This window comes from Peromyscus eremicus, chromosome 5 (assembly GCF_949786415.1).
Source record: "Peromyscus eremicus chromosome 5, PerEre_H2_v1, whole genome shotgun sequence".
In the NCBI taxonomy this organism is placed as follows: domain Eukaryota; kingdom Metazoa; phylum Chordata; class Mammalia; order Rodentia; family Cricetidae; genus Peromyscus; species Peromyscus eremicus.
Genome location: NC_081420.1, coordinates 7,207,579 through 7,232,690, shown reverse-complemented (window position 1 = coordinate 7,232,690; position 25,112 = coordinate 7,207,579). Strand labels below are relative to the sequence as shown.

The 25,112-nt window shown below is 46.8% G+C and overlaps 1 protein-coding gene across 1 annotated transcript in view; it reads right to left on the bottom strand.

Moving 5' to 3' along the window:
- The window catches only part of Trpc7 (transient receptor potential cation channel subfamily C member 7), a 122,865-nt gene that overhangs the window by 19,749 nt on the left and 78,004 nt on the right, over positions 1 to 25,112 (bottom strand). Inside the window, exons 6-7 of the mRNA XM_059262404.1 lie at positions 19,948 to 20,181; positions 12,330 to 12,594 (exon numbers count right to left, since the gene is read on the bottom strand). Of these exons, the coding sequence (XP_059118387.1) occupies positions 12,330 to 12,594; positions 19,948 to 20,181 (499 nt within the window). The remainder of the gene's footprint in view (positions 1 to 12,329; positions 12,595 to 19,947; positions 20,182 to 25,112) is intronic.

Below are 25,112 nucleotides of genomic sequence, written 5' to 3'. Positions count from 1 at the left end.
CCTTTCTTGAAAAAACAAACAAACAAACAAACAAACAAACAAACAAACATCGAGAGATCCAGTTACAATGAAATTAGCTCCCGAATGTCAAAAGCACAGTGAGCCAGAGATGCTACCACACTCAGAACCTTCTCTGTCCATTTGACCGAATGCCTGGCAAGAAGCCCCTTAAGAAGGAAGGTTGTATTTGGACTTGTGATTTGAGAAGATATCATGGGGAAACATCATGGTGGTAGGAGAATGAGGCTGTTTGCTCAAGTCTCAGTGGCCAGGAAGCAGGTAGGGGCTCAGATGAAGCCTGGGCCAGACTATAACAGATAAAGCTTGCCTTCAGTGACCTACTTCCTCCAACTAGGTTCCATCTCCTAAAGATCCCATAACCCATCCACACAGACACATGAGCCTGTGAGTGGGGGCATTTAAATTTAAACCATACAGTCAACATTAAATAATGTCTTGGGGACAGTCTCTCATAGCCCAGGCTGGCTTTGAACTCAATATGTTGCTAAAGCTGGTGGCCTTGAACCTGATCCTACTGCCTCCACCTTCCAAGTGCTGGGATCAAAGATTTGTGCCAACACACTTGGCTTCATAAACACTTTTATAAATCAGTATGAAAACAGCAGCATTCTAAAAAAGCAAAGGATGTGCTGGCTGGGGAAATGTCAATGAAAAATGTCCGCCTTTTAAAGTGCAAGAGCTTTACAGACACCGTGAGATGCCAGGTTAGTATCGTCTAGTCTACGGTGTGGCAGGAATAAAAAAAAATAAAAGGAACTCAGTCTCTCTGCCCTCAGTGGGAAAAGGTTTGTGTTATCTACATCTAGGAAGCCTACGTAATATGTTCTTAGAAAGAGAGTGGTCTTAGAATCAAGTCAGTAAAACATCACTGATCCCAAGGGCTTGGGCCCTGCAGCTGGCCCTAGTGTCCTGAGAAAAGATGATGTCTCAATCACCATCCACCATTTATTTACTTATCTAATTGGTAGAGACAGGGTCTCACACTGTAGCCTAGCCTGGCCTTGAACTCATGGCTATCCTTCTCCTTCGGCCTCCTGAGCCGAAGGAGTGATCCAGGCACAAGGGGCCTCTTGTGCCTGGATCACTGCCTAGAAGTTGTAGGACCCACAAGACCCAGGACAGGAGGCAAAAGGTCTATCCTCATCACCTCACATCTGGAGCAGCCTTTCAGGAAGAAACCCCTTGGGACTGATTTAATTGATCTTTACCACAAAGCCTCTCACAAAAGACCCCATTGACAACCGGCTCCTCTACGGCCACATCTGGGGTTCCTCATTGTCAAAGGTGGTGGCAGCTGCTGGCTCTCTGGCCTCCTCTCGCCCCAGTGGCTGTGGAGTCTGTCACAGTTCCTCAACTGTGTCAGTCACAGAAATCTTCAGAGATAGGTGGGGGAAAGCAGAGAGGCATTCTGGGTCCAGATCTCCCCAAAACACATTCTAGATGCGTGTGTGTTTAAACATGTTACAAAGCCTGTTAGGGTCTCAGTTCGCTCAACTATTAAAATGACAGAATGGCGCTTTATTGCTCAGTTGCTAGGAAGATTAAATGAACAACTCATCTAACATATACAGTAAGTGTACCCCGAATGGTTGCTATCCTTTGGATTCATTTTCTGGTATGTTGAGCTCTCAAAGAAATCTAGAAGGTGTGAGCGAGAATGCTGTCAAGCTGTAGGCCAGTTGCTGCTGGGCGCCTCTGTCTTGGCTGGCGGCACACACAGCCCCATCAGCTCGAAAGGCCTCTGCCCATTGAAGGAAGTTAATCATTTAGGTTACTGATTCTCCTGAACAAGCTTTGTTTCCCTCCTATCTGCCGGATTACTACAGATGCTTGATTTCATGCAAATTATCCCTCTGGTTCCTCCAACCTATGCAGCCTGTTTCCTTTGTCTTCCCTGTTGGTCCCTGGCTTGCAGTGGAAGGGACTGAAATGAATCAATAGGCCACCGTAGCATGAGAAATACTCTTTGCAAAGTGGAAGCAGCCAGAGCCTGTGAGCAATACTGAATAGACCATGATTCACCCTTGTCTCCCTGGGCGGGAGTGTGTGTGGGAAGGTTGGGGCTGATCTGTCATGCAGGAAGCCGAGACGAGGTAATCAGTTCTCTACCAGGTCTGTCTCGCCTGGATAATGAGACTTTAATAACAGGTTTCCTGAAGAGGCAGCCTGCATGTGCCTCAGAGAACAAACTGATCAACAAGGTGACAGTTTAGGGCGATTGTTATGAAAATTGCTGTTTCTTCAGAATGCCACAAACCCTCCCCACACCGTTCAGATCAGTTTAGTTACCTACCCAAATGTGCAGCTAGCAGGCTAAAATTAAGCAAGAGGACTAGAGCTCAGAGGGCTGTTCTTCAAGTAAAGAAGACAAAAGCTGCGCTCTGGTAGAGTTCTGCCAGAAGGCAACACCCGCTTGCCATCCCAGCAGCTGATGGAGGAAGATGCGTGGAGTGGAGAAAGCTGTTGTTGCAGGAAGGCTGTTTCTCTAACACCCGGATCCAGGGACCCAAAACAATCACCAGGCTTGAGGAGGGGGAGGGGTGATAGTCAAATGTCCAAGGAAGTCTGTATGCCTGCCAAGCTGCTCTACCCAGAGTTCCGCCTCTGCCTCTGAATCACCTTGTGGTTCTATCTTGGGCCCTAAATGAGGAGCTGGGATTAGAAAACCCAGAAGAAAAGAGTAGCTTGGGGTGGGTGGAATCTACCTAGATGGAAGGAACTCAACAAACTGAACGTGTGTTCACGAGTGAATGGATGAAGCTGTGCCGTGTGCTCTTCACTGCCTGGCCTCCTGCTGCCAGCCGCCAGAGTGCAGGTTCTGAAGCCAGCCAAGCTTTGGCACTTAAGATTTGGACAAATAACTTAGGCTCTCTGGATCTCTTTCTTTCTAGACATAAGATGGGAAAGCAACAGCCTACATTTTGTAAGGTTCTTGTGAAGTCTAGGTGAATTAACATAATTCTTGTGAGGGGCACAAAACAGTTTCAAGTATCAATTGTTCAGAAGTGTTACCGATTTTAGGACTAGCAGTTTTTCTTTCATTTTTTTTCCTTAATAGCAGTAAGTTGTAACATCTGGGTGGAAGTCTCTGGAACCTTACAATGAGTTTGCAATAAAAATGGATCCAGGCCCTCTCCTTTAGTGGCTTTGGAGCTGTTAAAACCTATCACTTGGCCAAGGTCTTCAAGGCACTGTGCAGTTTAGTTCCTCACACTTGGAAAGATGCCCTGCTTCAGGCCAGTGACTTTTTTTTTTTTTTTTTTTGGTTTTTCAAGACAGGGTGTCTCTGTGTAGCTTTGCGCCTTTCCTGGAACTCACTTTGGAGACCAGGCTGGCCTTGAACTCACAGAGCTCTGCCTGCCTCTGCCTCCTGAGTGCTGGGATTAAAGGTGTGTGTTGCCACCGGCCGGCAGGCCAGTGACTTTTTACACCGTCACTTAGAGAATGAGAGTTTAAATTCAACTTCTACAGCTAGAATGAAATTTTAGTGACTAAAAAGGTCAGCATTCTTCCCAGGCAGAGGCCTCCACTCAGGGTGAGAACCAGGTGAGGACCTGTGCTTGAGACGATGTCACAAAGACAGCCATCAAGGACCTGTGGCCATTTCACCCTGAGATCTAACCCTGGAAGCCAAGCAAGGTAAAGGTCTGGTTAGTGCTTGAATGGTAAGACACCAGCCATGGGGGATACCTTCTTTGTGTGATTGGGGCTCTTCCCTTGAACTTGGTCTAGGGATATACCTAAGGGACAGAGCGCTTGCCTAGCAGTCTCTAGTGTGGCAAAATGACAGCATCACCCCCCAAACCCTGTCAGCTTTTAGTCTGCTGTAGAGGCTTTAACATTTCATGTCATGAAAAAAACATGAGAGCAGCAGAGAGGAGCATTCCAAACCAACACTCTACAGTAACAGAGTGTCTGCTCTAAAAAGCTTTGTTAGCCTTCTAAAGTAGTCCAAGAGGAAGACTCTCTTATGTGGTAGTGAGGCATGTAGAGGTAAGACTTTTTTTTACTTAAGTTAACTGTAGCTGCCCAAACTTTCTGGGTCTGAGCAGAACCCCATGGCTAACTGTGTGACACTCCCATCGGGTCTCAGAACTTATCTCATAGTCTCTTACGTATCAAACATCTTATACTTGCTGTGAGTTTGTGAAGTAAAGGGAGACGATGATAAACTTGGAAATATAATAAGGCATCATTTTAAAACTCAGCCCCAGAACTGCTAGACTGGATACACTATGTTCCAGCACTGGACAAGATCCTGGGAAGCACCTGCCCCCCATGAGGCGAGGCATGTTGGTTCTCTCCCGTGTTGCCCACCTACGAGTAAATTAAATGTGCACTGTACAGAGAAAATGGTAGCAGCCAAGGACCTGCGTGCCATAGGGGGACCTTTCCCTGGCTTCTTATAACAGGCCACTGGTTGACATAATCCAGTCCTGGCTGCCCCACAGGACCTCCACATGACCAGATCCTTGCATTCCTCCCCTGTCCCAACACCACCGCGGCCTGTCTCTGCCTCCCTCACCCCCCACCTCGCCCCCCCCCCCCAGCCCTGAAGCTGCATCTGTCACAGTTTTTTCTTGAAGAATGTTTCTGTACTCCTGTCTTCCTCATTCATCATCCAGTCTCCAGCAGCAGGCTCAGGCCAGGTCCAAGTCTCCATCCTCACCCCTCTAGCCCATCCTTCACACAGTTGCCACAACATCCTTTCAGGAGGCATCTCCAAGCACTTCTTAATCTTTAAAGAGGCCTAACTGGAGATTTTCAACCTCCATCAGGACTCAGAAGACCTTCCACAACTTAGTTTCCTCCTGAGTCCCTTGTGTAACCTTTTTTCCATCTCCCACAGGCTCTTGGCTATTGCAGTTCTTTGGAGATGTCCTGTAGAGGCTAGGGTACCCGTCTAGCTTTCTCCTAGAACCCTCCACAGAGCTATCCCTGCTAGACAGCATCCCCTGACCCCTACAGGCAGCATCCAACACCTCCTCCCAGCTGCTGCCCAAACATCATTTACAATGATCACGTAGTGTCATAGCTGCTGCTCATCCTCCTCTCCCAACAGCACTCGCGTAAGAGTTCTTAGGGGTAAAGGGTAAAGTCTCTTATTAACCCCAGGGCTGCAGGGCTAAAGTAAAATTTGACATGCAGAGGTTGTCCCACAACTATCTATTAAATGATAGCAATGCCTGTGTTATACATTGGGAGTTGAGAGGTGCAAAACTGTTGGGTTTTCACTGACAAAGTCCTGCATGGTACATTAGTCTTAAGAACTTAGCACCACAGGAGAGCAAAGAGACAACCTCCACCCTATAGCATATGGAGGTAGGGTTTCTACTTGTATTCATTTCTGGTCAGAAAATGGACTGGAAGTCATGAAGAACGAGGTTCATATCCACTTCCTGGCTCTGTGATCTTGGGTAGGTCCAATGCCTCCTTTTCATTCATTCTTTCTTTTTTTTATTGGCATCTGTCTTTCTGTGATGTGGGTTAAATGAAAGGTCGGTGACTGTGAGGAGTTGCTTAAGGCATGGCATTTCTTGTTATTCCTTTCTCTTAATGTCTACAAAAGGAACCAGAGTCCACGTGGCTCAGGCTCAGGCAGGGTGGACAGTGGTCTCCAGGTGGGCATATGTGGCAGTCTGCAGAGTCCCTCCATCTGCCCAGTGCCCCCTCAGGACTGCAGGATGGACTCGTTGGGAAGTGTGTGTCAGCTCTTTCTGCCCCTGGGGTGAGGTGGGACATATGAATCCTCCCATTAAGGAGTGTGGAAATTTCCCAGAGCTATGGTGGAAAACAAGAGCTTCTAATTTTGTCTAGCACTTCTAAAGTTCCTTCCATTAAAAGTAATTCCTGGGGAGATAGAACAAATTTAACAAAGGTGCTGTTTTTGATTAGAGGAATATGCTACGATGCTCCTTCCACAGCAGCCTATAGAAAAGGTTGGCTAGGGTTATTTTATTTTTTTAATTTAATTTTTTTTTTGAGGACAGAGCCCACCCTTAATCTCTGATCAGGGTTAAGTGGAGGGAGCCAAGCTTACCTACTGGTGAGGCAATTGTGCCATTATGCATTCTGTGAGTGAGCCCTCTGCTTCCCTCGGAGGCACTCATGGCTCTGGCCCCTCCTATCTGAGCATTTGTCTGGTCATAAGCTGCATGATGGCAGATCTGTTGGTGGTGACATACAGCCCAGGCAAGTAGGAGGCTCTGCTGTCTGTCAGTACAGTCTGTGATGTTGCTACAACGACTCAATAGCCCAGTGCTCAGGATGTGTCTTCATTAATCCATGTGTCATCATATAAGGAGGGCACATATCTTCTCTGAAGTAGAATTTCATTCGTGAGCCAAAACCTTTTGTCTCTTTCTAACTCTGTAACAAGAGTGCTAGGATGCCAACATCTCCATATAATCTTTAAGCAGAATGTCTTTGCTTTATGGAATTCGTGACAAAGTTGACTATAAAATAAATCTCCAAAAAAGCAAGCCTAACTTTGTTCACTTCCATGATGTAACAAAAATATATATCCCCAATGAGAACAAATTCCTATGATTCTAAAGTGAGGTTTCTTAAAGGAGGCATGTTCTCAGGTTATCTTCCTCTCTCCGTCCTCATCCATGGCTTGAATACTCCGAGACTCAAAGAGCACATGCCTGGTCTAAAAGTCCCCTTTCCTCCTCTTTGGCCATTCACAGCTTTTAACAGGGGGGGTTTACAGATTAGCAGCTGCCAGCAGCCATGCTCTCTAGTATGTCCAACAGGTCCCAGCAGGGCACACATGCCTGCTCCTCCCTCTTAAAAAGCCACTGCCACAGAAGTGCTTCTGTAAACCCACTGAGACCTAGAGAACCCTAGGTTCTGGAGTGGAAGGCTGGGAGACTGGAAATGCTCCTAGGATCTGTCTCCAGGCCTCACTCCAGCTGGATCTACACCGACTTGATGCCTGTGCTGAGAAGAACATGCCTGTGTGGTCCAAGCTGCCAATCAGATATTTAGTCCACCAGACTCCTCCATTTGGAAACAAAGAGCACAGATGGCGTCTGGTGCATCGGTGATAATCCTGGGTGAATCCACACTGTGAGTGTGTCTGTATGTGCACATGTCCATGTTCATACAAACACTTCTGCGTGCATGTGCATGGATGTGGAGGCCAGAGGATAACCTGGGTGCTGTTTCTCAGGAGCTGTTGACCTTGGTTTTGGAGGCAGGTCTCTCACCAACCTGGGTTCATGGATTGGGCTAGCATGGCTGCAGGAGCCCCAGGGATCCCTCCTGTCTGTGCCTCCCTGTCTCTGGGTTTCTAAGTTCTTCATCTCACTCAGCTCTTTTATGTAGGTTCTGGGAACTGAACACAGGTCCTCACAAGCTACCCGCCTCCCCCACCTGCCCCAGCTCTAGATTCACATTAAAAACAAAAACCAAAACCCTGTGGCCTAATCCTGTATCAAAATCCCAGTGGGTCTTTAAAAAGAATAAATGTATTCTTTGATACTTCATACATATATATGACACATTCTGATCATTCACACCCCCATTCCCTCTTACCTCCCTCACCTCAGTTAACCCCTGTTCCTCCCTACAAAAAGACTTTCACATCTTTTCATTTGGTTTTGGCGCACTGAGTTTAACCAGAGATGGCCACATAAGCAGAGGTCTAGAGCAATTCGCTGGGGCATATGAGACTCACCACTGATCACCCCTGAAGGCAATGACTGCCCCCCACCCCTGTGCCCATTAGCAGACTTCTCCAGGGAGGGGCAGGCTTTGTCCATGCAGTGTTCTGGGTCCTGCTCTGCAACTCCTGTAATTAGGCACCAAGAGGTGGGGTCTAGGAAACCTTACATTTAGCCACTGCCCCTGGGCGATCCTGAGGTGGTTTGAGGACTACTGATCTCAGCTAAGATGTTTGGTCCTTCTTCATACCTGGAGATGGACTCATTCAACCAAAGTACATTCTTCTAGGCCCTCTCTGAGGTCTGCTGGATGGAGAAAATGGGAATTAGGGGAAGGGTGAGAGGTCCTTGACTCAGGAACTGGAGTACCCTGGGAATGCGAACAGGGCTTGGCTGAGGGCTGGGGACTACAGTCCCCAGGAAACCTCGCTTTACCTTTCCTTCTCAGTTGCCTCAGACTGTACGTCATACCCTTGCCTTAGGACAGCACAGACGTTGGTGGGAGTCAGTTGGGACTAGCTCTGAGCTGGCCTCAAACCTCACCCCAGGGTCAGCAGGGCTCCTGTAAGAAGGTTCTGTGTAGGATCTTAACAGCTACCTTCTGAAGTGACCGCCTGGGCAGCTGTTGGGAGCCCAGCGTTTCTCCTGAACACAGAAGGTGTAAAACTCAGGGTCAGGTTCAAAAGTGAGGATGAGATAACTCTTGCAGTATGTTCGAACCCAAATCTCCTTCCATAGGATTGTGGCTTTTGAAGACCATGGGCACAGAGGAGAGGAGACCCATCTCAGCCTGCAACTTCAGAATCTACAGAAAGAACTTCCTGTGTGTGTGTGTGTGTGTGGGGTGGGTGCAGAGGGAAGACCCAGCTGGGTGGGCGGCCTGGGGGTGCCTGCTCTGGAGCAGCATGCACTCCAGTGGGGTTTTGAACTTTAGCACCAGAATAGCAGCACTAATGCAACCTTGAGTCCCCAAACACACATGCCTCCTTTATTCCCTTGTGGCATTTTTAATGCCAAGGCTGATCTCTTGGGGGCAACATGCTTCAGCAAGCAGTCAAAAGGTAAGAGATGACATTTACAAAAATCCATTCTTTCCTCTTTCTGCTTCACTACTCTATTGACTTTTCCCATTCAATCAACCCTACTCGCAGCTACACATCCCATTTCAGGAACTGCCAAGGTGAAGGGTTTTCTGTCCTTCCTTCACCGTGCTTCCTGTGCCACTCGCTCCTCATCCCCACACTGGAAGGCCTGGGGTCATTGTGGGTTTGGTCTCTGGGGTCTCTGGTGCCCAGCACATGGGAGTGGATTGACTATCTCTCCTTCCAGATTCTACCTTTCACCCTGATTCCATGACTCGACTCCAGCTCAGGCGACCTGCTGTAACTCCATCTGTAGATTGGCTGTGCTGCACTTAGCTGAGAACTGTGGCTGGACCAGCCCCATTCTTAGCCCTGGCCTTTTTCACATTCCTGTGGACTTGCTCAGGGGAGGGGAGAGGGGCTGCCAGGATAGCCAGTGTGACAAAGACAACACAGATGTCCCAACTGTAGATAACCTGGCCAGTGGCTTACTAGGCTGCCTTGAATCTGGATTTATTGCTCCTGTTCATTCCCCATTCTTGATCATGAAGCATTTGATGGGTAAATATTCTGAGCATGGCCCTGTGCTGGGCTGGAAACACAGAGAGAGCCCTTGCTTCTTGGCTGACATCTTCCCCACATCTGTTGACACTGGCTCCTGCTGATTAGAGGCCTCTATATCCTGTCCTGTCGTCCTCCAATCCTGCCAGTCTCTACATACACTCCCAGAACATTCAGAGCAAATTTGTTTTGGGGTGAGTCAGGCTTATTCTATTCCTTCAATAGAGAAATAAAAACAGTCCGATTGACTACATCATGTGCTGGAGGCCAGTCTGTCAGTTAGGCCACTGTCCAGAGAAGGCCCTACAGTGCCAGCTCCGTCCCATACCCATCACTGTCACTGCCAATCACTGGAGGCTTTAGGTACTGCATCCCTTGCTTCTTCTGGATCCTAACAACAGTCCTGTGAGGTTGCCCTTCTTCGCACCTCTTCTGTCAGAGCTGCAGCAATCCAGGACCCGCCCAAGGCTGCACAGTGAGTCCCAGCTAGGAGCAGATGGAGAGCTAGTCTTTCTGACCCCTGGGTGCTGATGCTCTAACACAGCCTACAACACTCAGGCGTCCGTTGTTCCTCAGTACTGGGCCTGGCATGTACTCTCTGTGGGCACTTCACCCCTGTGAGTCAGCAGCATGCGGGGCTGCTCAGCTGAGCAGGCAGGGCAACCCACAGTTCTGAGGTAAGCAGTATGGCGGTCGAACCACTTTTTCTTAGATATATGTATCTCCCCTTGATGAGTGATTTCTCCAGAAGCAGGGCCAGCTGAGGCCTTGTTACAAGGTGGGGGATTGCTCAGAGGACCAGTCATTTCCAGTGGCTGGTAAACTGAAATGTCAGCTACTCAGGCCTTCCTGGGGACATGTCTCAGGAGGTTCCTAACGCTCTTGGTCCCAGCTGCTACAAGATTCTGGCCAGAGGTTGATGAAAGCCAAGTTCTAGAACTGATACGTCTGGAGAAAGACCGTGACTGGAGATACTGTGCCTAGACACTTTGTCTGTGGAGGGTGAAGGTACTTCTGAGTGAGGTGGGCAACTCTCATTTCCCTCTTTACAGATGTGAACAAGAACCCCTGGAAAGAAGCTGTGTCTGTGGAGACTTATTGGCTGATTAGAATTTCAGTTCTGTGCCAAGATTGGATTGCTGCAGGTCCAAAGGCTGTTACCTTATCTTGGGCTGGTTCTAGCCCTCCAGAACGGCCATTCTTTGTCCACACAAAGGTGTCAGGACAAACATCTTGTGGCAATAGAAAAAAAAAAACAACCACAACAAACCTTTTACTATCATTAACTTAGCAGACCACCAGCCTCTGCCAATCCAGAGCTTAGCATGTGAGCCTGGAGAGAACCTCCCCCACCTCACTGTACCTGTCTCTCTGATGGACCTACCAATGTGTTTTAAACTTACTTCGATTGGTCTGTAAAACTATATACCTTCATGAAACTGCTTCCACGTAGAAACATGGAATTTGGGGTAACCTAAATTTGTGTTCCTGGGCCATGGTCACTTAAAATGGCTCTGGACTAAACTATGTCTTGTTCCCTTTAAGACGAGAGCTGTGGTTTTTGTGTTGGTGCATTTGTGGACACAAGAGCTCAGATACACCCAACGACTTGGCTAATGGTCATTAGCTAGGAATGTCTGTCAGGGTGTGAAATTGGCTCCACCATATCCATTCACTACACTCAGCTCAGGGCTGCTGGTGGCCTCCAGGAGACTCCACTGTCCCTCAGAGAGAGGGGGAGCTTTGGATCTTTTGCACACAGGCTGCATGAGATCTGTCTCTATCTTCTTGGGGGTGCAGTGGTGTGTGGAGTCATTGTGCTGTTCTGCGTCTGGCTAGCTGAGGCCCTCATAGCAGCAATTTCACTCCTGGCTCTTGCCTGGGCCTCCGCTCTGGCTGCAGCCCAGCAGGTGGGAGAGATCTGAGTGACAATTCTCGTTGTCTCTCCAGTAGGCTATTCGGCGATGTGATGTTTCCACCGTGTCTCTTGGAGAAGTCAGTTGTGCTCATGTTGGGGTAGCAGCCTGTGCTCCCTTGCCCAGCTCTCATCTCTTGCTCACCCTGCTCGCTCTCTTCCCATTTCCTTTTACTCTGGCTCACTTCCCCTGGATTATAATTCTCTGGATCTAATGGCATGTTGGCATGCGGGTTTTGTCCAGGTTCTGTTCCTAAGTAATACAGGTTAAGTATGCTGCTATAATAATCATAAATGGTAATACCTCTCCAGCCATGTACTGCATGTTTTCTGGGTTACCTCGTCCCACTGAACCTCACACTATCATCATGAAGTAGGCATTATGATTATTTCCCCTTGTGGTGGTGTGTATGAGAAATGTCCCTCAGGGGCTCAGCTGGTCCCCAGTGGTGGCACTGGGTGGGGAGGTGGTGGTGTAGCCTTGCTGAAGGAAGTCCATCACAGGGAGTGGGCTTTGAGAGTTCACAGCCCCACCCTACTTCCAGTGTCTTTTTCTCCACCTCCTGTTTGTGGCTGAAGATGTGACCTCTTAGTTTACTGATCCATCTGCCTGCTGCCATGCCTCTCCTGCAATTATGGACCCCCCCCTCTAGCCCCTCGAAACTGTAAACCCAAACAAAGTCAGTTTCTTATTTAAGTTGCTTTTGGTCATGGTATTTTATCATGGCAACAGAAAAGCAACTAATAAATCCCCATTTAAAAATGAAGAAATGGCTGGGTATGGCTTATGTCTTTAATATCAGCAGTAGGTAGGCAGAGGCAGGGAGATCTCTGTGAGTTCAAGGCCAGCCTCATCTACATCAGGAGTTTCTGGGGCAGCCAGAGCTACACAGTGGCAAAGTGAGAACTTAACTCCTTTGTTCTTCTAATTTCAGAACCTAAACCTTAAACTACTTAGAATGAAACTCACATTAACCTCAAGGAAACCTGAGTTCTTCAAGAAACCACTGGCGAGAGGTTCCCAAGGATTCCCAGGAACCTGGGGAGGCCCTCAGGGAGGGAGAGTGCGGGGATACTCACGTTGTAAACGCTGGGTTGTACTTTGCACCTCGGTAGTAGGAGTACAGGTTGAACATTCCGATCATGAAGGCCACAAACACCATGATAAAAATGACCATGAACTTGAAGATATCTTTCACAGTCCTTCCCAGGGAGATCTGCAAGGGCCCAAAGCTCTCGTTGGCTGGCAGGATGTAGGCGATTCGAGAGAAGCTGAGCACAACGGCTATGGCGTACAGCCCTTCTGAGATGATCTGGGGGTCCGAAGGCCACCACCTGTCCCTGGCTGAAAGAAAACAAACGGTTACTCACGGGGTGGGGTCTGCTCTGGAAGAGCACCCAGTTAGGCATCCCTAACAATTGGTTTCTACTATTTTATGTCTCCGTGTGCAGGCAGGTACCCAAGAAGAGTAGAGGGCTTCAGAACTCTTCAAGCTGGAGTTACAGGTGGTTGTGAACTACCTGACATGGTGCTGGAAGTTGAACTCAGGTCCTTTTGAAGCAAGCGCTCTTAACTGCCCAGTCATTTCCCCAGACCCAGTTAAGTGCCTTTAGCATTCTCCATTCTCCGGTCCTCTCTGCTCTTACATAGTCCCAGCACACAGAAGATGCTCACGTGCCTGGAACATGCTTCCTTTACTTCAGGTCTGATTCATTCCAACCATCCTTCAAGATTCAAGCTGCCTGGGCCTCCTGCAGGCTGGGTGGTTTTCCTGTGCCCCTGTGAGCTCCCATGGTGTCCTCTGCACGTCTCCTAAGACATATGTCACAGTGCTTACCATTCAGCTTCCCTCCTCCACACACAGGAGCCGAGCCACTCACTGGGGAAGCCCAAGGAGGAGGCAGTGGAGAGGAACATGGGCCTAGAATCAGTCAACTGGCTCTCTTGAGCCACACTATCCCCTGTGATCATGACAGACGATCTCATGAGCCTTAATCACTGTGGCCTTTGAGCCACACATGCAAAGAGCTCAGAACAGGGTCTGGTACAGAGCAGGCACTGATAAAGGTCTGTGAGGTGACTATTCTAACCACAAGTTCAGATAGCCACAAGTCAGAGCAAATAAGCTCCTCTGGGGACCAAGAGTCTGAGGGTTTGCCTCAGAACATAATCTTGTTCTTTACCACCTCCCCCAGAAGGTGTGTACTGACAGGTTTTCTTCCTGACTGAGCGAGGGTCTCAAAGGTGGTGACCATTCACAGGGATTTGCCACAGCAGTACTGGAGGGACTCTGCTGGGGTTTACTGGTGAGTCCTGAGGTCTGAGCTGCCTTTCAAGCATTCCTGTAGCAGAGTGAGCCTGCACTGGGCCTCTGCCGCACTACTGCAGGCCTAAAGTCTAAGGAACAGCATCCATGGCGGACCTGCTACCTACTAGGGGAGTCTCGGGGAGGGCAGTACCTCCCTCCTGGGAAGATGCCTGCTTGTCACAGTGACTGGGGAGGAGCACCCCTCAGATGCACCCATAACGTCCCAGACTGCACCACACAGTGAAAACGGCCCTGCTGACAAAGCCAAGAGCATCCCTGTTGAGAACTGCTGAATGAAGCTAAACGAGAAACATCGACAAACTTAAATTAGCCCTCACACTAAATTAGCTGTGATTTTCACAACAGCCCCGTAGAGCAGATATTACTATTGCCATTTTGAAGATTGGATTTAGGGGTATGGGGTCCTTTTCAGAGCCGGTAAGTGCAAATAGAAAGCATATTACATGGCAGTTCTTGGCACCCCAAGGGAGATGGAGGGGGAGGAATTTTATTCTTTATTTTCAAAGCTAGACTACTAAATAATTATAATAGAAACCTTTAGTAAACGAAGCTGTGCCACCAAGTTTCATGTAGCACTTTCCAAATTACATTTGGAATACATTAACATAGACTCTATGTTCTTACCAAGGTCAGAATTCAGAAGCCCATGAAGGGCAAATCAAGAGAACAAAGTATGTGTTTTCTAAAATATCTGCTGCCCTCTATGAATAAATAACACATTTGAGTGTTATGAAATAGGAAGTAGATTCTTCTGTTAAACAGACACAAAAATGAATTCTTTTGTTAAAATACCAGGTACAATGCATCATCTTCAACCTCAGTGATAACTGCTCCTAGTAGATTCTGTCTGTTCCTGGAGGCTGAGGCTGGACTTCCGGTGCGGACATTCTGCCTGAATGGGCTTGTCAGGGCTGTAGTGATGGGTGGGCACAAAACACGCTGCACCATGTGATTCAGACAAAGGGACTTTCATCTTGGAGCTGTCTCCACCAGAAAAAAAAAAGGCTTTTCAAAGCCTGAGAAAACCTCAGAGCCTACTTTTTTGATGCTGAAACGGTTGGAAGGCTCGCCTCCAAGTCTCGCCACAAGAGGGCGCTCGGCGCCCAAAGCTGGAGCACAAGCGCTCACAAAAAGCTCCGGAATATTTCCAAGGGCCCAAGGTGAACCGGAAAAGGCAAGGACAATGATGTGCTGCGACCTGAGCCGGGACCTGATACAATTCACAAAGGAATAGACGGCAACACGGGGACAGTTCTGCAGCCTGTACCGTGACAGTAAGAAGACTGCGCCCATCTTTCCTTAAGGAACCCAAGCAGCATAAAGCAGGAATCATAAGCCATTCAAGAAAATCTGACTTTGTTACATTAACAAATGCTGGAAGCAGGGGCCAGGAAGCAATGGCTGTAACACAAGCCTGCTCATCTTTAACATTTGTATCATGTGTTCAGTTCGATAAAGATCATGGCTGTACCTGACCACAGATGTTCTATGCTTACAAGGGCCATTTGTTTTTATCTATCAGGAAGGACACATTACATTCAAATCCTTTAAATGATGTGCCACTAATTAATACTTACTAAGGAACAGGTACCTTTTAACCACCACCACCACCACCACCACCACCACCACCACCACCACCACCACCACCGGACTGCTAAGCCTCACCCTGTCATCATTCTCTTTTATAACATGGAGTACAATGTTTGAGATTTAAAAAAAAAAACAAACACAAAACGGCCAAAGAGGTAGTATTGATAATAACTGCTACTATTTAGTGAGCTTTTCCTATTCTCATGGATAATGCAAACATCTTCAATCTGCATTATTTTATTTAATCCAAAACAGACCTTTTGACATATGCGTTACTCTCCTCTTACACATGAGACAGTGGAGACACGGAAGTTAAATAAACCAGCAAAGTGATCTCTATAACTAGGATTTGACTACAGGTCTTTTTTTTTTTTGTTTTTGTTTTGTTTGTTTTTCGAGACAGGGTTTCTCTGTGTAGCTTTGCGCCTTTCCTGGAACTCACTTGGTAGCCCAGACTGGCCTTGAACTCACAGAGATCCGCCTGGCTCTGCCTCCCGAGTGCTGGGATTAAAGGCGTGCGCCACCACCGCCCGGCGACTACAGGTCTTTCTAATTTCAAAGCTTGGGGAGAAACTTAGCTAACAGAGGGCTGGAGAGATGGCTTAGTGCTTGGGAGCAGCGCTCTTCCAGACTCCATTTCCAGCGTCCACATGATAGCTCTCAATGTCCTGTGAGTCCAGTTCAAGGGGGTCCAATGCCCTCTTCTGGCCTCTGCTGGCACCAGGCGTGCATGTGGGTGCAGACATACATGTATGCAAATCATCCATACACACAAACGTAAAACGAAAAAATTCACAGGCTATGGTTTTCAACTCATTGGAGGCCAGAATTTTCTCTTACACAAAACAATACTGTCTTTCTTGTAATGTCATAGAGCCTTACTGAGGTAAGATAGAAAGATGGAAAACTTTAATAGGACAAAGGAAGGGAAAAGAACCCTAGTTAAAACCTGAGAGTCAAGAATTTCAGCACAATTAAAATATTAGGAATGCTGACATAAGACTAAATACCCTGAATCTGATAGAAGAAAAAGTAGGGTATAGTCTTGAACTCATAGGAAAAGACTTTCTGATCAGAACATTGTTAGCATAGGCAGTAAGATCAATAACTAATAAATGGGACCTCATGAAGCTGAAAAGCTTCTGTATGGCAAAGGATGTCATCATTTGGTCAAAGCAGCAGACTACAGAATAGAAAAAGATCTTTACCAATTATGCATCTGATAGAGAGTCAATTGTTGTAGAATATTCCTTTACACTGTGTGAGGATATGTCACTGTGATTGGTTTAATAAAAAGCTAAATAGCCAATAGCAAGGCAGAATTTCCAGGCACTGAGGATGCTGGGAAGAAGGGCAGAGACACAAGGAGACATGGAGGAAGCAGGAAAGCAGGATGGACAGTCCATAGATGAGGTAAACGAGCCTTGAGGCAGCACATAGGTTAATAGAAATTGGTTAATTTAAGTTATAAGAGCTAGTTAGAAACAAGCTTAAGCTATTGGCTGAGCCTTCATAATAAGAAGTCACCATGTGGTTATTTGGGAGCTGGCTGATGGTACAGAACAATCCACCTACAGTTAACATCTAAAATATATAAAGAACTAAAAACAACTGGACATTAAGAAAACAAATAACCCAACTAAAAATGGGGTACTCAGCCTGGTGGTGGTGGTGGTGGTGCACACCTTTAATATCAGCACTCAGAGTCAGGTGAATCTCCGTGAGTTTGAGGCCAGCCTGGTCTACAGAGTGAGTTCCAGGATAGCCAGAGCCACAGAGAAAACCTGTCTTGAAAAACAAAACAAAATAACAAAAAAAAGGGGTACCCAAGTACCCAAAGAGTTCTTAAAAGATGAAACACAAATGACAGAAACACTTAAATGTTCAACATCCTTAGTCATTAGGGAAATACAAATGAAAGTGACTCTGAGATTTCATCTTCTACCTGTGAGAATGGCCAAGATCAATAAAATGAATGATGGCCCAATGCTGACAAGGATGTAGGGGAAAGGGAACACTCCTCCACTGCTGATGGGAGTGTAAACTTGTACAGCCACTATGGAAATCAATATGGAGATTCCTCAGAAAATTGAGGATCAATCTCCCTCAAGACCCAGCTATACCACTCTTGGGCATATATCCAAAGGGTGCTCCATCCAACCACAGAGACACTTGCTCAACCATAATCATTGCTGTGCTTTTTATAGTAGCCAGAAATTGTGAACAGCCTAGCTGTTGTCCCTCAACGGATGAATGAATAAAGAAAATGTGGTACATTTACACAATGGAATATTACTCAGCTGTTAAAAGAACAAAATAATGAAATTTGCAAATAAATGGATGGAGTTAGAAAAAAATTATGCTGAGTGAGGTAACATACATTCAAAGACAAATATGGCATGTATTCTCTTATATGTGGATGTTAGTTGTTAAGCCTTTGATAGAAACTGTGGCAGCATGCACAGGGCCTGCACAGGTCCAAGCCAGATGGAGTCCCAGTGCTGAGAGAGGAACTAGATTAGAGCCCCCCTACCTAACCCAGAAGCTATCTCCAACTGACAAGGGAAAAGTCAGTGTTTTCCCAGCGGAGTCTCACTGGGTATACAAGCTACAGTTAAGGGAGGCCCATGCCCAGCAGTAGACGCCAACACAAGACAAACTCAGTGTTCAATGGTACTTTTGAAGATGTTTTGTCTCATAATACTTTGTTTGGTCTTCTTTTTACCATTATGGGTCTTTTGTTTAAATACAGTTTCTGATTCTATGTTTTTATGGATTTGTTTGTGTGTGTGTGTGTGTGTGTGTGTGTGTGTGTGTGCGCGCATGGGTATATGTTTCTTGTGATCTTTCTTTGTTTTTTTTTTCTCCTGTTCATTTCATTCTGGTTTGATTGTTTTTTTATTTGCCTGTTTGTTTTCTAAAGAGAGACAGAAAGAATGCCTGGAGTTGAACCAGTGGGGTGGTGGGGAGGACCTGGGAGAGATGAGAGAGGAGGGAAATCATTATCAGAATGTATTGTGTGGAAAAAAATTTTTCAATAAAACAAAACCAAAAAGTCATTAAGTATGGCTACAGCTGCCTATATGATTTGCACAAGTTCAGGCCAGTCAGCATTCTAGCATGGAGGGAAAGGGTTCAGGAGCCCCCACACTTAGCTGAGGTGCTACGGAGAGTTGATAGCTTCTGGGAGGGAGAGTCCAGTTTCTTTAAGGACGTGGCTCTCAGGAGGCTGACCATGCTCCAGGAGTACATGGACAGCACAAACTGGAGCTGATGGGTTGTTTTTTGTTTTTGTTTTTTTTAAAGCAAAGGAACCAAACTTGGAGGGAGGCAGGGGTAGATCAGGGAGGAGTTAGGGAGACAGGCTTGGGGTGAATATGATCAAAATGCATTGTTAACATTCTCAAAGAATTAACAAGATATTTTAAAAATTGGCTGTGGAGGTTGCCTACATTCTTTCTAAACAAATACATTTCTACACAACAAATGGTAAAATAGCAATGATGTCTAGGACCTCTGAGCACTGCCTTATTCCTTTCCAAGGTATAAGCCTGCAAATATCTGGGACTCTCACAAACAAGGCTCTAAAGTTATAGTAGAAAATATTTTAATTCCAGTATGCAACTCTGTGACCTACTGTTTCACCTTAGCAGCTGTAATCCCAGCCCACACATCACAGGAGCCAGCCTAGGACTTGTTTATGCTTGTTAGCAACCCTTCCAAATACAGCTTCAAAATTGTGTGTGTGTGTGTGTGTGTGTGTGTGTGTGTGTGTATACACATGCACACTTGTATGCACACATGTGGTATACACACACACACACACACACACACACGTTATTGTAAAGAAAAGCAACTCTTTTTAGAATCTCACACCCACACTTGGATGCCTAATATTTTTCTCTTCATTCTCTTCCCTTAATGCTCATACTCAAGAACTATGTTACAATCTCTCCTTTAAAAAATAATTATTAGCATATGAATTATACCTAACAGTGGGTCTCGTGCTGATATTTTATACACGTATGCACTTTGATCACGTTCACTCAGCTACGTCTTTTCTCTCCTCCCACTCCCGCTGACACCCACCCCCAAACTAGTCCCTCTTCTACTTTCATGTCTTGGGGGGGGGGGCGGGTGAGCCAATGGGCTCAAATAGGGTTACTTACAAAAATTTCTTCTAAATAAACTCCAACTTTCACCCACACTGGCTCACTCTGAAATTGTTTTCTGCAGGGCAGTCAAGAATGCCAGCATCACCTGAGTGGAGCTCTCTGTAGGCCTCAGGACTCTTGGCGGCAGCAGCCTCAAGTGTCACCAACTCCCATGAAACCCGTTTCAAACTCAATGTATGATCAATGTATGACTGCCTCTTTTAAGAACCTATCTCACCCTGACAAAGAATGCTGAATTAAAACAGGACATACCTTTGTGCAGAACAGAGTATCCAGTATGGACGGAAAAATTTCAGTATATATATTCCTCACGTCAGGGGAAAAAAAAAGGATTCTTTTTCAAAATCAAAATCAAAAATCTACAGAAATGCTCCAAGAACCCCTCCCAAACAAACGCACTCTTCCAAACACAAAAGAACCACTTCTAAGTCACAAATTAATTCCACATTCTGTAAGCGCTGTAGGCACAGAGAACTTGGCGCACTCGTGGGCTCTGACCTGCCAGGTTCCAAATCCCAGGTCCTGGGACCAGGCAAAGCCATTGGCACACTCCCATCCCAGAGCCCGCCCAGACCCACCCAAGATGCTGCGTCTGGAACTCACCGTAGGTGAAGTATGCCACTTCCGGTGGAAGTGAGGCGTTGTGCAGCGTTACGTCCTGCACGTACTGGTCCACGTACAGCTGGGCCTCGCTGGCCTTAAGGAAGGCCATGAACCTCGCCGTGAAGGAAGCCACGAAGATGGAGAGCATGCCGAAATCCAGTAGGTTCCACAGGTGCAGCACGTACTCCCGCGGCCCCTCTTCCCAGATTTCCTTGCATTCCGACCAGATCATCCCTGTGGGAGAAGGTCAGGCCCATCTTCAGTTTCCCTGGCAGGCGCCAAGGGAACTAGGTAGAAACAAAAATGTCAGCTGTGTGACAGCTGGAGACAGAGACGGAAACACCTTCAATGACAGACCCCTGGGAGAAGACATGCCTCTGTCCCCGACATTGCGAGATAACCGTCTCTGAAAGTGAGGAGAGGGTCCCCATCCACGGCCAGACTTTGGAGGCGGTGTATGGGAGATAGGGCTGCAGGACCCACACTTTAATATGGAGTAGTTGTAAATTAGGAATGCAAGGAGCTGAGGGTGAGGAATTTCTGAAGGTCCCACATGTGATGTGGAATTCAGTTAACCCAAGTTACAGAGTCCTCTGTCTCTGTGGTTGTTTCAGTGAGTTTAAGCTTAAGGTTATTGGATTTTCCCACTTTTAATTAGTAATTAAATAACTAATTGGATTTTAAAGAAATATATCTTCATTGTTGCACAGTAAGCAATGTAGAGATAGAGGTATATAATTGAAATGTTATAGGTTCCTCCACCCTTCTTCCAGGACAGCTCTGTGAGATGGCCTAGGCAGTGGTTCTCAACCTTCCTAACGCTGTGACCCTTTTACATTTCCTCATGTTGTGGTGACCCCCAACCACAAAATTATTTTCATTGTTACTTCATAACTGTAATTTTCTACTATTATCAATTGTAATGTAAATATTTGTGTTTTCCGATGGTTTTCCCCTGTGAAAGGGTTGTTCGACACCCCAAAAGGTCATGCCCTACAGGTTGAGAAATGCTGGCCTATGCTACTGCTTTGGTGTATAGATGTCTAGACCTGTCACTGTATAGTACTGTGGCCACCTTGTAAACATTCCCAGGTGAATATATTCCTACTTTTAGTTAAGAGTTGTTTGTTTGTTTGTTTGAGACAGGGTTTCTTGTCTAGCCCTGGCTGTCCTGGAGCTCACTTTGTAGACCAGGCTGGCCTCAAACTCACAGAGATCTGCCTGCGTCTGCCTCCCTCCCAAGTGCTGGGATTAAAGGTGTGTGCCACCATTGCCTGGATAGTTAAGAGTTTTAAAATGAAATTCCCACCATGCAGAGAAACTGCAGCTAGTGAATATCCTGCTGGTGCCGGAAATGTCATACCCCAAGCTGGCATCCTTATCCTCCCACCCTCCTTGGCTCCCGTTGCCCAGTACTCCTCACATTCCTGACTCCTCTGGCAGACAATCACAAGAGATCACCACATGTCTGCAGCTCCTCTGATGGACTTTCAGTTTCATGTTACCCTTTCAAATTTCAACTCTTCACCTCTTCAACAAGTCATGTGATGTTCCTTCACTTCTTTCTTTGACACCTGCAGTGTGTGTATCATAGCCCCAAGGCAAAGCCACACACCAAAGATAGACTGTCGGAACTCCCTGTGGTCTCCCGCCATCTCTATACATCAGCAGAATGGTCCCCACAACAGACCCCAATGGTTCTGCCCTGGACATTTGCATGGATTCCTCTTGCTTTTCCCCAGACTGCATAACAAGCCCACTGACAGCTGCCCTCATTACAAAACGGGCCTCTTTGAGGACTCAGCTGCTGAAAATGCCTGGAATCAAAGATGATGTTGGCAGTGGATGATGGTGGTGGCTCTGTCCTCCAGAGTGTGGCTGCCTTGGTCTCCAACCCACCTCAGAGCACGTGAGGAGTGAGGGGCTGATTGCCTTCAGTCCTCAGGGACTCTGCCCAGGGACTGTTTCGATCCCATCAAATAAAAGGAATTGAGCTATTTTTCCCAAGCCAAAAGCAGTCAGAGCAGCTGTCTGTGGAAGAGTCCTATCTCTGTTGAAGATTGAATTGGAGTTCCCACAGAGAGAAATGCCCCCTACCCCTGCAGGTCTGTTTACAAGACTTCTCACAGACTCTGCTTATTTTTTTCTTAACAGAGCCATGTCTCAACTTACCCTACCAAACTTTGGGCAGCAATTCAGTGGATCATAAGCTTCTTAACACAGAAATAGACTTTTATCTGTTTATTTAAAAGTGTTATTAGAAAACCCATTACAGGCTGGGGAAAAATGTGGATTTATGTATTTATTTATTTTTATCTTCTCTTCCCCAAGATTAAAATGACCAGTGTCATAGTAGGCTTGCTTCTAGCTAGACTTAAGGGGAATGGCAGGTTACTGTCTGGGATTGAGCAAACACTGGGCTCAAGTTCTCACCTGGCTGTTCACTGGCAGTGGGACATTGGATAAGTCTCTTGATTTTGAGTGTGTTTTGGAGGAACTTCAAACACTAAGAGCTCTATGAATCTGAAATGCAAATTATTTTCATTAGGCACTGAAAATGACTCCATGGTCAGATGTCCTTGTCAGTCTTCTTAGATTTAAATATTAATCACCCAGGTTAATTTAAGTCATTCCAAGGCCATAAGTAAAAGTAACATGGGGTGAGGGTTTGAGCAGCAGGAATGCCTAATGAAAACAGAAGTGTGTGAAATTAAGTACTTCAGTGAGGGAAATTGGGCCTCCTGCTTCCAAGAGGCTAGGATACTGTATGATGTTTTATAGTAGCTGAGCCCCAGGTCTTTTCCCCCAGCATGTCAATCAGAAAAATGTTTAGAGCTCAGGGGCCCAAGGGGTAAAGGATGCTTGGTACTTGAGATGACTCCAGGCAAAGTTCCCATTACTCAAGAATGCCTGGAGCTCAGAGAACAAGGTCACCAATAATTAAGAAAGGTTCCTAGCAGAGAAGGAGGTTAGAGCATGCCAGGAAGCCTCAGAGGGAATCCGAATTTTGATACACCACAGCTTCTGGGTAACATCTGCAGTCTATGCTGAGGGGCTTGACAGAGGGAGGGAAGGGGACTGGCTCCCATTCTGGCCTCTGTGGTACTCAGAAGGGCTTTCCTTTCAGTGTGTCTTGAGATAGAAATATGTACATTTCTTAAGTAGTCAGAGGCTGCTTCTGCTGTAAGCCAGGGTCCCACGTTTACCCATTTCCTTACGTCAGTCTCTCACCATTGGGCCAGCACAGAGTGCTCTGTGAACTCACAGGAAGGAAATACACCCAGAAGCTCTCCACCCAGCCTAGTATCCAATGCTGTCTCCATGTTAGGGGTTTATTTGCTTGGCAGGCAGAAAGATGGTATTAATAATTTCCTAAGACTTTGTCTGCGTCTCTTTATCCCCCTCTATTCTGATTGCAGCAGCCAGCAATTGTTGAGTTCCTCCAGGCACCCAGCCCTGGGCACAGCATTACATCTACCAATCGACTCTTCCGAATACGCTGACTGACAGCAACTATAATTATCTCTACTTTCAAGATGAAACTCATGCACAGAGTTGGCAAGTCAGGTGTCCAAAGGCAGACAAGCAGTCCAGGCTCTTTGCTGTCTACAGTGCCATCTCCACCATGCCCCGCAGTAGACACAAGCTCAGGCTCTTTAGTCAGAAGTCATCCGTTGAGCAGATGTGGTTCAGGCACCAGTCTGGGGCTGAAACCACCAAGACAGTGATAGCCCTTTGCTACAGATATCCTTTTGCCACTTGTCAGTACAGCTGCTGTCGTCACAGTTATACAGGGAGACACGGGAACAAGAGGGTCAGCATTATACTCATGGGACCAAGTAGAGTGCCTGTGTGCTGTGTATTTGTAGACTCAGTGAAAGGGTGAATTCATGGAAGAGAGGCTACTAGGCTAAGGAACAAGAAATTAGCTAGGTTAGGGGGAAGCGTGTTCCAGGCAGTGGTCATTGGAAATGTGGAAGAGTAGGTCACTCTAGGGAACTGTAAGATACTCAAGTTCAAGGGTGAGGAGAGTCTTTCAGAATCTAATAGACTCTCCTCCAGGTGTGTTGAAAAGGCTAGGGTTCACCCCAAGCCCATGGATAGTCTTTACACATGATGAGCAGGGCAGTAACATGCTTTGGCATGCTAGAAGAAACTGGTAAATCATCTGGGGTGTTATGTTTGGACTTCCTGGCTAAACATACAAAGGCTCCATTAAAAGAGTGAATTTGTTAAGAACCGGGATGAAGTCATGGAAACAGAATTGTACATTTGCCCTCTCGACTAAACATGGAGGTTTAGCTCCATGTTTAGCTCCCAATCAGGAGCTCAGACTCAGCTGTGCCCTCAGAGTTTACAATCTGTGGTTGCGGTGAGAGAGCAGGTGTGAGACCGAAAGCCTGTGAGGAGAGAGCACGAAGGTGGACGGGAAGGTTTCCTGACGTGCTGCCCCAGTCCCGTTCCTCTTTGCCGCATTTACATGTATTTTACGCTGTCTTGATATTTGCATCTCCTTCCCTCAATGGAGTTTTCAGCACTGCTTGCAAGTGTGGAAGAAAACGATACCAGGGCTGGAGAGATGGCTCCGTAGGTCAGAGCAGTTGGCCACCTGACAACCCCAGCTCGATCCCCAGAACCCACATGGTAGAAGGAGAGAAGAGACTCGTGCAAGCTGCTTCTGACCTTCACGTGTGCGCATGCCTGCCTTGCCAGGAAAGAATGAATAAATAACTGTGATGGGGAAAAAAAAGACAACTAATGCTGGCTTTTTTTGAGACCAGGGAGAGAAAGTCTTCCACAAAAAGATTCCTAGATAAGAACCACGTATTAGGAGAGTGTTCCTGGTCTTCGTGGGTCTCTGGGACTTCATAGTTCCCTGAGAGCATCTCTAGAGACATGTTCTTGGGCTGATGATCTCCGAGTGCTCCAGCACCCCACAGTTGCTGCTTTAATGTGAAGCCATGCAGCAGCTGTTGGGTGTCCTCCAGGCTGGTCCATGCTCCACTCTCCAAAGACACTCATCCAGCAGCTCTGTAGACTGCAGGGTTTGCCAGCAAGGTTGTCCTTTCTTCTCAGGTGTGTCCTCCATGTTGTGTTCTCCTGCGTGTTTACCCTTTCTCTGATGCTGCCTTCTTAGTCTCTATGGCTTGACTTCCCCCACAGGA